The following is a 13,365-nucleotide window of genomic DNA, read 5'->3' as shown; positions in this document are numbered from 1 at the left end:
ATGTTTCATAGAGGAGGGATCATATTTGATCTATTCTATATTAAAAAATAACATGTTTTGGTTAACTTGTCAAGTGCCTCGATTATGCTGGCCTGGCAATTCAATAATTAATCATCACCAGTATACCACACTAATTCATGCAAGTTACACTGATCCTATATCGACATTTAGAAATCCGGAGGTCAGCCATGATTCCTCTATATTCACCATAAGCAACAAAACAAACATAGGTCAAAGTAACTCCAATTCTTACCCATCTGAATCAATTATGTTGAATGTTAATATGTAAATATTAAAGCCATATATATATAGTAACCGAATGATGAGGTTAACATGCAATGGTCACAATGCTTTCACTAAATGATGCGGACCAGACCAGACTACCCAGTAGGAAACTGGTTGCCACCACTCCTGTTCACTAGTTAGCCCACTGCAGACGAGCATTCTTTTTTTATTTCTCAAATTGGTTCAGCTCCACTTGTTACAAACCAATCTAGACCTTGCAGTCCTGAAAACTTAGTGAGAGGTCTAAAGTTAAATTTGAGACGTATTAGATGGGTGGAAAGAAGGCATTTCGGCAAAATAAAAGGCCAAGTTATTAGTTTGAGGTCTAGGGTCCACTTGCAATGAAAAGCACATCACAAATATCTGAAAAGGCCACTCTTTCCCACAAAAATACAAAACGAGTTATCCATTCCTGCCCACCTTAAAAAATCTTCTGGACCGAACAATACCACTAACTTGAGAAACTTGCAGATAAGGCTCAGTGTCTCACTAACTCGAAGATTTCCAAGTACAAGAACTAGAGAAGACAATGGCAAAGGCAAGCATGTCTGCCTTCTTTCTCAACTCTACTTCTCTTCGCCCTTCAAACCCACTGAAGCATCCAAAAACCTTTCATACGCACATTCTTGTCGATCCTCAGTGTCACAGACACAAGAGAATCCGCTCCTTGCTAGCGTTGGCTTCAAGCGTAGCCTCCCGGGTCAATGTGGATTACCTGAAGAAAGAATTCAGCGGTCATGGAGTCAGCTTTGAAGGTATTGGTGATGGTTGTGTCATCAAGATGGCACTGGACAATGGTAGTGTTGCCAATGTGGTGCTGCCAAGTGGCCTGATAACATCATACAGGCCGCTCATGTGGCACGGAGCCACCATGGAAGTGCTGCAAACAGCTGTGTACCAAGGCAAAAATGGCGAAACAGTTATCCGAGGAGGGGTGTCCGCAGATTTCAAGCTTGCGAATGATGGTGGAATTCCATGGTCGCCAAGCACTTGGTCTCTTCAAAATGTTAGAGGAAGTCCTCAAGAATCTATTCAGGCAGGTTCTTCGATCTTCGATTTCATTCTTTTTCTCCTTGTAGGCACGTCTTAAGAACATATGGTTAAATTTAGGAAAGATAGAAGATTTGGATGCAAGGCCAATTGGATCATGCTGGTTAAAGTTATGCTATCCTCAACATTTAAGTAGGAAAAATAAGTTTTCATTTTCCAAATCTTCTGAGGCCAAAATTTGAGAATATACTGAACCCATCCCTGTAATTCTTGGGAAGAAAAAAAAAAACTTCTCTTTTCACTGTAATGATGTTGGACTGCCATTGAATCATAAAAAATGATTTTTATCATTTTATTTCATTTTTTAAGTACTTCATATAAAAAATGCAAACGCCAGCATCTTCATTTCATCAGCTACATGTAACAGTAGGATTTGTCCACAAATGAGTGACATGGGTCTTTTAAGAGTCAAGAGTTCTTACCATTTTCCAATATAACACAATCCACTAGTCAAGGGAGATTTTGATGCAGCTTTTAGGAGCGCATCTGCTGCTGTTTTTTTTTTTTCTTCTCCTGAGGGGGTGTGGTGGGGGATTGGGGATTCAATCTTCATTTGCTTTATTCAATATAAATTGAGCTCTGCTCATGTTACATGCAGCTTTTCGAACTTGTTTCCTGCGCTATAATTAAGCAAATGACAGTGGTTTCATTCTAAAAGTTACACCAAGTTATCAACTATTTCATGGTCCTACTCTAAATCCTATGCTTTATTCATATGCTTGTATCTGATTTTCTGCAGTATTCAATGCCAGGTGGAGCTTGTATCTGTTGCTCCAGAGAACATGATTGAAGTCAAATGCCTGGTGACACTTCATCAAGATATCCTAGGCTCAGAGTTTACCATCAACAACACTAAATCATCATCTATCCAATTGTCTGGCTCTGTAATAAGCCATCTCAAAGTAAGCACACCTGATGCAACTTATGCTGTTGGGCTACAAGGCTCAAATTACCGCAGCAAACAGCCAAAGTCGTCAGGATTCAGCATTGTTCCTCCAGACACCAGCAGAAAGGGAACCTCAAATTCAAGCCAATCCCTAGCTCAGAAAACACTTCAAGCAGTGTTCTCCAGACAGGAAATTGAAGACGAGAAGGATCATGAACCAATGAATGAATGGTTCAAAATAGAAGAATCAGAGGGAGAGGAAGATGATGATTATGCACATATGACAGAGAGAATGAGTAGGATTTACTCCAATGCACCTAGAGAGTTCACAATTATTGACAGGGTAACGAGCTAACCAATATCCGGAATTTCTTATGTTAATATTAAATAAGTATTTATAGGTGCTGCTATTATTCTAAGGAAAAAGTTAGAACACCAAGAATTGGATGGGTGTTGTAAGCCTTGACAATAATCGCTTTAAGGGGAAGTTAGAAACAAATTTGACAAAGGAAATAGAAATGCAAAAAAAGAAACTTAAATATCAAGGTATATGTTTCAAGAAAGAAAAGTCCAAAGCTAAGTAGTAAGAGCATAAAATATAAAAAGGAAGTATTCAAGCATCTCCCTTTTTCCTCCCTCATGCAAGGAAGTATGAGGTTTATAACCCTGTGGATTGCTAAAAGCACCTATGAGACCACAGTTGGATTCTCGTCTCAAGGGCTCAAGGGCTTTCATATATATATATATATATATATATGATTTGTTTAGCATGATAATATTAAGAAGATTGATGTTTTATTTTTCATCCTAGGGATCAATGGATACTCCAAGCCAACCTCATATAGAGGGGATCATTTACAATTTGCTTTTGTTTAAATAAAAAAAAAATTCTTTGCTAATTTGATGAATTATATCTCTTTTTCTTTTTTGATGATGCAGGGAAGACGAAATTCAGTCGTAATTCGAAAGGGAGGGTTTGATGAGTTTTATGTCTTCAGCCCTGGATCAAACTATGAGTGGTATGGCAAATATGCATATGTGTGCATAGGACCATCTGCTACATTGACACCTCTAGTTTTGGGTCCTGGAGGCACATGGAGTGGAGCTCAGTACTTGTATAATCCAAACCTGTAAGTCATGCTAAAGAATAGAGATTGTGAGGGGCCTTCTTCTTTCATTTAGAACAAGGTTGCTGCTAATTACTACCAAAATTTGTCTGCTATGTCATTTGAAAGGCTACTTACATGTTCGGTGTTTTTTTTTTTATTATTACTATAGAACTCTCAGAAGTTCTTAAATTTTCTCTTTTTTTCCCCTCATTTCTTCGAGAGTGATAAAATTTCTTGCTGTTTTAAAGTAGATTTGAGAAAAAAGGTAAATTGGTAATAGGGGTAACTGGGAAGCTTGAAGTGCGAGTGAGATCACGCTAACATAAAATAGGATGCTATACATTATGACAGAGTTGAGGAGACCAAGATATTGAATAATGAGTGTTAACATCCTATCTGACAACCTAGGCATTTAAGTTCTTAACCTCATCGCACGTATAGAGCCCGAGGGACGGAACCCCAAACAGGAGATGATACGTGGATTACCAAGTGAGAGTGGGTAAATCTTGGTAGGCAAGACTAGTCGGTGGGCTCTAATACTTTGTTAAGATCCTATCTAAACATTCAGACATTCAGATAGGTGAACCTTAAGTATATAAGCACCACAAGAGTCCTTAACCTATTTGATGTAGGACTATAATTCCTCAACAGAAAGGAATGAAACCATAATTAGTCATAACAGGCAGTGCAGGATTTCATGTTTAGGATATGACCAAGTAGATGTTTCTATATACACTTAACAAAAACATATAGTTTCATAAATAATAAAAAGAATGAAAAATTTAGTTTACAAAAGAAGCATAAATAACGTACGAAGGAAGCAAAAATAATAAAGAGTCCTAGAATCACATCAACTTTTGGAACTAAAACCTATTGAATCTAGGAGATTAACATTTGCAACAAGCATTTTGGTATTTTAACATTTGGGACAACTGATGCAGAGATTTTGCTAATTCTGATGGTTGGCTATATATTCTTAGGGCAGGTACTATCATATATTTTTCTGGATTATGTTGGATGCAGCCCTTATCCTTATTCAGTATCCTTTTTCAGTAGCTTGACAGGTAACTCAACAATAGATTAATCATCGGCACTGTAGCTATTGCATTGAAGAAAGGAATAGCTGAACATGACTAAAATTCCCTTTAACAATGTGTTTTATAAAATATCATCAATTATTTGAAGACAAAAGATCTTGCAAATAGAGGTGCTGCTAAACATCCAAAAAGGCTAATCAGAAAGTATTATTTGAATTTCTTGGTCTTATAAAAGTATCCAATATCTACCTAGAGCATAGCCGATATGGGGCTAAATATATGCTCGACAGGTTCATACATACTCTCTTCGTTTAAGCTCTAGCATCTCACCATACTAAGAGTACAAATCCATTCAAATCCATTCGCAAGTATCACAATCAGCTTGCGGTCAGCCTAATGGACTTCTATTGCAGTGTCTTCTAATCTACATAGGTTATGGGCTAGATCTGCTCTGATACTATTTGTAATTAAAAAAGGCTAATTGTATGGTATTACTTGAGTTCCTTGATCTTGTATAAGCACCCCCAAGATTTACCTAGTATGTAGCCGATGTGGGACCAAAGACACGCCCACACAAGTTTTTACGTTTATAATGCTTCTAACCTTTTGAGCACCAATTTATAGATAAATCACTTTTAAGCAACTTCATGAATGGAGGAAAGTTTTTAAGCAATTAATTTGTTTTGAGTCCTTGTCATATAAAGCCCCAATACATGCCTCCCAACTGCAACAAAGACAGAACTTCAATTCTATATAGCATAGTTCAATTATATCAAGCGCGCAAGTAAAGCATTTAACCGGTTTAAACTACACAATCATTATTTAGAATTGTTCATCAATTTCAGCATATAATGAGTGGACCATACAACAATATAATATAAAGCCTGCAAGGAGACATTATATTGGAACGACATCAAAGAAAAGCTCATCATTGTCAGTTCATACTGCTGACAAAATAATAGCAACAAGAATCAAGGAAAAAAGCCCGAAATAAGTCCTATAACTGCTATTCTACGCTTAACCCTTTTCTTTCTTTCAGCCAGAACCTTAAAATTAACTGTACAATCTTCTCTGCATACTTTGCAAACACTATTTTCAGTAACATCACAAGTGGATGGCACTGATTCAGTGCCCAACAATCTCATTTTCTCAATATTTTTCTCTACCACCCCAAATTTTAAGTTACGTGCATGATTATCTCCATTTTATGCTACTATTGGATTCCATTCCACTTTACCCGAACATGGACTTCCAAGTGTCCGAATGTGTTGTTGCTCAGGGTCTTCAGAACCAACATAAGCTAAGTTTTCGATGGACCACATGAGCTTCCATGGAGTTAAAATAGACCTTAATAGGAATTTTTTGCTTTTTTCTCCCTATGGGATTTGAGCCAGCCCACTCCAAAGCTATTCCTAGATACTTATGAATATAGGCTTAACCCAATCCATAATTCTATAATTTTGCTAGTTGTATTAGCCCAATCCACGAATCCAATAAAATTTCCAGTCCAATCATTCAAACAAACCCTTAATTATAAGCTGTAGTAAGAAATTCTGGAAGACCAATAAATTCGTTGCGAGTCTTTATTTTCTCTGAACATAACACAGTTAATCAATAAATTCAATATTCTCCAACTCGCATACATGAGGACTAGGGGTAGTATCTCTTGTTACCGCGCTTGTGGCACTGCTCTATATAAATCCAGAAAATGCCTCTGACTTCTCTTGTTTGTGTCACTCATCTCGCTGTCGCCAGACTGCTCTAACTCAACTTTTGCATTATTGCTTTCCAAGCAAGCTTTGATATAAAAGCCATCCTCGAAAGAAACAATTGCATGTTTAGATCTTTTTGTCCAACTATCATCTTTGCAGTCTGTAATGCCTCAAACGCTGCATTCCTGACAAATGGTATGCGATCACTTTGGCATTGCTCCATGACATGGACTACTTTACTAGGCTCTGGAGAGATACTCCTTGGATTTTACACACTTCATCAAGAAGTTAATCATCTGAATGGTTGAGAGATGCTGCTGGGAATTACTCTTTGCAGCACCAACTGATAATATCTGTGAGCCAGATCGCATAAGCGACCTTGCATAAAACTCGGTGATTATACTATTGTGCTTCATCAAAGACATCAGCAAGCCCATAAGAGTATTTGCTTCGGTCACCTTCTCCACCTCCCACTCGATGCTGTGGATCACGCCGTTGGGGAGGACCACCATGTCCGGATGGACCATGGCGGTGAGGTCGACCTGCTTGGTTGTGCTCAATCAATGAGCTCAGCGAGCTTGCTATAATGAGAGTCAACGAGGGCAACAAGGATGGATTGGGTCAGCCTAGTCCTTCATCCCAGTTGGGTTAGGTCAACCTGATTGGGTTTTGGGCTAAGACAGGGCTAGGGCTAGGGTGAGATTTTGACAATTTTGAGTCATACTCAACTAAGGGCCTGGCCCGACCCAGCCCGCTTGATTCTAGCTCTAACTAGTATCCTTGATCTTGGCATGACCGTCATTAATTAGCAAGTGAGATAGGCATCAAAGTATGATCAAGTATGACATGTGAAGTTCATGTTATATTTTGCTACTGTAACCCTTTGGTTGATACCAATTAAGATGGTTCTTCAGATTTGTGCTCCTAAGGAATAAAGTTCTACATAATGACCCTTATAATGTTTTGCAGATTTTTATCATGACCTCGCTAATGTACACAAATCCAATCATTATCTAGCCACTACCCCACCATAACAGTTCATAAATAACAACAAAAACAATTGCTATTCAAAATTTCTAGTGTTCAATAACATAAAATCTCCACATCACAGAGGAGAAGAGAGATGTGGAGATCCACAACAGCTAGGGTTTTCCTTCTGCGATCCTCCTCGATCGGAGGCCTCTTCCATTCCATCCCCAATGTCCTTCTGAAATTCTAACCTAAATCCCACCTCCAAACCCGATTCCATTCAGATGGATTCTCCCCACCGGCTCCCACGACCAGAACAATAGATTCTTCTTGTCCGGCGGTGAGGTGGTATCCGGAGAGGAGGATGGCAAAAGTGCTAGCTTTAATTTTGTGGAGTCGGACAGCGTGTCGATTTCTGAATCCGGTGAGGCTGCGATCGATAAAAAATTCCGGTTTTGGCGACGAATCCGATGCTTCTCTGATGGATTCTGACGGCGATGCTGCTGAATTTGGTGAAAAAGGCAATGCCTTTGGTGAAAATCCAGGCTTGATTTTGGAGGAATCAGAAAGTTGTTTGTTGGATTTTGGTGAGGATAAGAGGGAGGTTGAGGGAGAGAATATGAGTTCTTCGGGGGAAGAAAGTATCCATGGTGATGTTGCGGCGGATATTTGCACCAGGGGACATAAGTGCTTGATAGTCCCAAACATCTAAAAGTCTAAAATAGCCTTATCTTGACTGCATTGCTGCAAAGCTTTCAGTAGCCGAGTAGCCAGTGGTCTTCAAACAACAGCTGAGATACTCAAGTATCCTTTACCTTCCAAAACCTCTGCTTTAGTGGGAATATTTTTTGACTTGTGAGTTCCTACTGAATAGAAGTACTCTTTTCATCTCAGGGGTTCACTTCAATCGGATTATGAGTTGGTTCCTGTGTATGCTTTGCTTAGTGATGAAAAACACATGTTTAGGTACATTGTTGGAGAATAATTAGTATATAAATATATGCTTATTTGAAAAAGTTAGAACTCCACTTCTTGCTCTTTCCAAATTTTACCATAATAGAATTTTGTTTTTACTTGTTAAATTAATTCAAAATTCGTCAGTGTGGTGATAATGTATCCTGTTGTGTGGACCATCCCTTAAGTTCATCTAGGAAAGATATTGCAAATTCTTTGAGAATTTCTAGATTATCCAATCCTAACCGTATATGTTATTGATGATGTTTGGGATGGCATGAAGGCCCTAAGAGCACATTTCTGAACAAAATGTATACTTTTCCCCCTTCCTTTTAGGAGAGTAAACTAGTAACTGATGATATGTTTAGGATGTATTTATGCAATCAACTTTGTAGATACTGGATTCTTTACAAACACCCGGTATAGTTTATGTCTATTTTACAGGACAAGAAGTTTGTTTTCTCTGTGCTCCTTGCTGAGAATGCATTGATACTGATGTGGATCCAACCAACCTAGTTCAAGTGCTCTATGCTTCTACCAGAAAGGCTTTTCAAGAAATGCATATTCCTGCTACCAAAATTCAGAAGTAGAATTACACTGAAGCTCAAAATATTTTTATGTAATTAATTTCCACACACATATATGCGTGTATACATATACATACATACATACATACATATATATATATATATATATATATATATAATATTTTGATATTTATTATTTTTATTATTTTTTGCCGAACTTTATTCCGCTCATGAAGATGAGCGATCCTATCTAGTCTTTAGGTGCGAACAAGTATATGATTGCATGTAATAAGAAGGCATATGTATGTTTAGAGCGACTAAAATGGTGAGAGACTATGTCGGAACCTTTGAGTGGCAGTGCAGGAAATTAGCATTAGGATATATCTATATATTTATATCTCCCTTAGGCAGTGAATGGGCTTGGGGGAGGGAAACGACTCCCTCCTTTGGGGAGGAGGAGGGAAGAATAGTCATGGCCCGGGAGGGAGGGGAGGTGGTGCATTGGCGCGCTCGGTCTCGGCTGCTTGGGTGCTGGGGAGAGCATCGCCGTGCTCGTCTCGCTCTCGCTTCTGGGGAGAGCGATTGAGGGAAGTCGTGGTGGTCCGCTGCTTGGTATTATTAATACCCCATGCAGTGGAGCCCACATGTGGGGAGCACTTGACAGGGTTGGCCTTCGATGCTGCCTTCTCAAAAATAAAATCAAAAAAAAAGGTAAAGGTGTTAGATGTATGCCCTAGAAGCCAATCTGGCTGACACATTGTTAATTCTAGGGACATAATTTTGTACTTGACTATTTATTATTGAATAAATAAAAGGCATCTTTTCATTCATATTATTTATGTGTCTATGAATCATCCAAGAAATTAATAAGATGATGATACATGTTACGGGGGAAATAAGCCGCCATGCCCCACGTGACCGGCACGCGCGCCCAGGAAGACTACGGCTGCCCTTTGATCCAGCAATCCGACCCCGAGTCGGACATCCTCGGCTCCGCAGCCCGACCCCGAGTCGGCTGCCCTTTGATCCAGCGCTCCGACCCCGAGTCGGACATCCTCGGCTCCGCAGCCCGACCCCGAGTCGGCTGCCCTTTGATCCAGCGCTCCGACCCCGAGTCGGACGTCCTCGGCTCCGCAGCCCGACCCCGAGTCGGCTGCCCTTTGATCCAGCAATCCGACCCCGAGTCGGATATCCTCGGCTCCGCAGCCCGACCCCGAGTCGGCTGCCCCTTGATCCAGCGCTCCGACCCCGAGTCGGAGATCTCTTGATAACGACAGGCTATTCCCCAGAGGCACGCCGCGGCCTCCTGCTCCACTACTCCCTGCAACGGCTGTATCCGATGCTGCTCCACGATCTCCTGCATCAGCCGTACAAAGCGGAGCCCCACTATGCCCTGACGTGGCCGTACCCGGTGCTGCTCCACGACGCCCTGTAACGGCCATGTCAGTGGCCACACCATCGTGCCCCACGATAACGAACCCCCCTGAGAGACCCCCCAGCCAGGTATATATGCGGCTGGGGGGAGAAAGGGGGGGGAGGTGAGCAATATCTCCCAGAGCACTCTCTTACTTGCGATTATCACCTCTCCTCCTCCTCCAATCTCCTCTGACTTGACCGTCGGAGGGCCATCACCACCCTGGTGGTGGTGCAAGGCTTGTTTGCAGGTTTCTTGGCGGAAGGTGGAGCGCAACCAACACCAACCAAGACAACTCAGACGGAACCCCGTTCACACCGCAGTGCCAATCGTTCTCGGTTTGGACCACCAGCAACAGTTGGCGCTAGAAGGAGGGCCCGAATCTTAGAACGATCGTAATGGCACGGCGAGGTGGTCGTGGAGCTTCCAATGCTTCCGGTCGCGGAGCCTCTCGCGCCTCCGGCCGAGAGGCTGCTGCGTCCCCAACGCACTCTCAGCAGCATTCCACCGCCCCTTCTCCCATTCAGACGGTCGAAGCTGCTCAGTTCGACCAGCTAGCCCAGCAGGTTCGCACCCTCGCGGAGGCAGTGCAGAATCTGCAGGGTGTGATCTCTCGGGTGCCGCAACGGGCTCAGGAGCCGCTGCCCCCCGAGCACTCGCCTCTTCCTCACAACCCGCGCTCCTTCCTCTCCCATGGAGAGGAGCGCCGGCGCGAGGAGGATTCTCGAGTGCGGTCCATTCTGCCAGGACCTTCTCATCGGAGCTGTGCGGGGTACGAGAGGCGGACCCGGGCGCGTTCTCAGACACCCCAGTCCTCGAGGGGCCCGCACTCCAGTCGGTCCCCCTCGCGCCGCTCCTTGTCCCCCACCCACCGGTCGCGCTCCCTGGACCGGCGGGTGGACGATCTCCACAGACAACTCCAGGTCCTGAAGGGCCACTCCAAAGATCCCTTCGCTGACTTGGAGATCTCCTCCCAGCCGGCGCTTGCCTCGAGGATCCTGCGGACCCCGAACCCGCCGGGGTTCAAAATGCCGGCGATCGAACCCTACGACGGGGCGGCGGACCCGCGGGACCACGTGGAGAGTTTCAGGACTCTTATGCTCCTCCATGGAGCATCGGATCCGCTCCTCTGCAAGGCCTTCCCGGCGACCCTCCGTGGCCCGGCAAGGGCATGGTTCGCCGGCCTGGAGTCTAACTCCATCCAGTCCTTCGACCAGTTCACCCGCTTCTTCATCAGCCATTTCGCCGTCAGTAGCAGGCGGCGACTGGTCTCCGACTCCCTCTTTGATGTCCGGCAAAACGAGGGAGAAAGCCTGCGGGATTATCTCACCCGCTTCAACAAGGCTACACTGGAGGTCCGGAACCTGAGCCAGGAAGTGGCTCTCTCAGCCCTGAAGCGTGGCTTCCGGAAGGGCAGACTCACCTTCTCCCTGGACAAACGCCTGCCGCGGAGCTTCCCGGAGCTGTTATCTCGGGCAAACCAGTATGCAGACGCCGAGGAGGCAGCCTCCCACCGGAACAAGGAGGCCGCCGAGGCCCCTCTAAAGCCCGGGAAGAAAAGGCGAAAAGAGGCACCCCAGAGGAGGAGCCCGACGCCTCAACGCCGGCGCAGAAGCCCGTCACCAGCAAGGAACCACGGCGCCACACGCCCTCGTTCTCCGCACCGACGCTTCAACCGGTACACCCCACTCCTGGCCCCCCGGGCCCAGATCCTCATGGAGGTCAAGGGGCGGGAGGACCTCCCGGTCCCGAGGCAGATGAAGAAGATCCCTGGGAGGAGGCCTTCTCGGGCGTACTGTGAGTACCACCGAGACCACGGCCACGATACCGAAGACTGCTTCCAGCTTCGGGACGAGATCGAGGCTCTCATTCGCCGAGGGCGTCTCGGTCGATATGTAAACGACCGACGTCCCCCGGCAGACCCGCGTCCGGCCGACCCGGCCCCTCAGGAGCCTCGGGAGCAGAATCGACCCGTTGCGGGAGTGATCCACACCATCACTGGGGGCTGCTCTCGGCCCGTGAGGAACGCAGGGGGCTCGGCGGAAGCATCAGGAGTGGCCGTCGCGAAGAGGCAGCGGGTCGGAAATGTAATCGCTTTTTGTGATGAAGATGTAAAGGGGGTTCAGACTCCCCACGATGACGCCATGGTGATCTCTCTCACTATGGCGAACTATGATGTAAGGCGTGTTCTTGTGGATAGTGGAAGCTCAGCTGATATTTTGTATTACGAGGCCTTCCAAAAGATGAGCTTGTCCCGACAATTGTTGCACAAAACATCCACCCCCCTCATAGGATTCACTGGAGACGCTATCTCGGCCGAAGGTGTCATTGAGCTGCCTGTGACTGCGGGCGTTGCACCCGCAGAAGCCACGGTGCGACTCGGGTTCTTGGTCGTCCGTGTCCCCTCGGCCTACAACGCTATCCTCGGACGACCCGGACTGAACGCCCTTCGCGCGGTGGTTTCTACCTACCATTTGCTCATGCGGTTCCCCACGGCGGCCGGGATTGGAGAGGTCCGAGGTGACCAACCAACCGCACGGCAGTGTTTCCTAGCAACTCTCAAAGGGAAGAAGCCCATGGAGGCCCTAAGCGTCGAGTCCCTTGACGCCAGAGACGAAGTGGCCTTGCGGCACGGGGAGCCGGCCGAGGGCGTAATCGAAGTTCCCCTCGAAGAAGGCCGCCCGGACCGCACGGTCCGGGTCGGTGCCAACCTCGACTTGGAAGCTCGGCTCCGGTTAGTGGAATTCCTCCGAGCCAATGCTGATGTGTTTGCCTGGTCGGCGGCCGATGTACCTGGGATCGACCCGGAGGTCATTTCTCACGCCCTCAACGTCGACCCGACCCACCGACCAGTAAAGCAAAAGAAGAGACACTGTGCCCCGGATCGGATCCGGGTGGTCGACCAGGAGGTAGACAAACTCTTGGAGGCAGGTTTCATAAGGGAAGTGAGCTACCCCGAGTGGCTGGCAAACGTCGTACTTGTCCGGAAGACGAGCGGGAAGTGGAGGATGTGCGTCGACTACACCGACCTGAACAAGGCGTGCCCCAAGGATAGCTTTCCGCTTCCGCGAATAGACCAATTGGTCGACGCGACTTCCGGATATCAGCTGCTGTCTTTCATGGACGCCTTCTCCGGCTACAACCAAATAATGATGGCTCCACAGGACGAGGAGAAAACGGCCTTCATAACAGACAGGGGGCTGTACTGTTACAAGGTAATGCCCTTCGGTCTGAAGAACGCTGGCGCTACTTACCAGCGCCTCGTCAATAAAATCTTCAAGGAGCAGATCGGCCGGAACATGGAGGTGTACGTGGACGATATGCTGGTAAAGAGCCGCCATGCGGATCAGCACATTGCGGATCTGGAGGAGACCTTCGCCACCTTGCGGAAGTTTCGTATGAAGCTAAACCCAGCGAAGTGC

General features: G+C 45.4%; 1 protein-coding gene across 1 annotated transcript; it reads left to right on the top strand.

Annotated features, from left to right (window-relative positions):
* Positions 1 to 746: 746 nt before the first annotated feature.
* On the top strand, positions 747 to 3,535 carry LOC103703780 (protein NDH-DEPENDENT CYCLIC ELECTRON FLOW 5). Its single transcript, XM_008786757.4, has 3 exons — positions 747 to 1,321; positions 2,088 to 2,564; positions 3,161 to 3,535. The coding sequence occupies exons 1-3, from the start codon at positions 815 to 817 to the stop codon at positions 3,353 to 3,355; spliced, it is 1,179 nt and encodes a 392-aa protein (XP_008784979.2). The 5' UTR covers positions 747 to 814; the 3' UTR covers positions 3,356 to 3,535.
* Positions 3,536 to 13,365: the final 9,830 nt, after the last annotated feature.

This window comes from Phoenix dactylifera, chromosome 11 (genome assembly GCF_009389715.1).
Source record: "Phoenix dactylifera cultivar Barhee BC4 chromosome 11, palm_55x_up_171113_PBpolish2nd_filt_p, whole genome shotgun sequence".
Taxonomy (NCBI): domain Eukaryota; kingdom Viridiplantae; phylum Streptophyta; class Magnoliopsida; order Arecales; family Arecaceae; genus Phoenix; species Phoenix dactylifera.
Note: the sequence above shows the minus strand (reverse complement) of the source record. Positions and strands in the feature narration are given on the sequence as shown.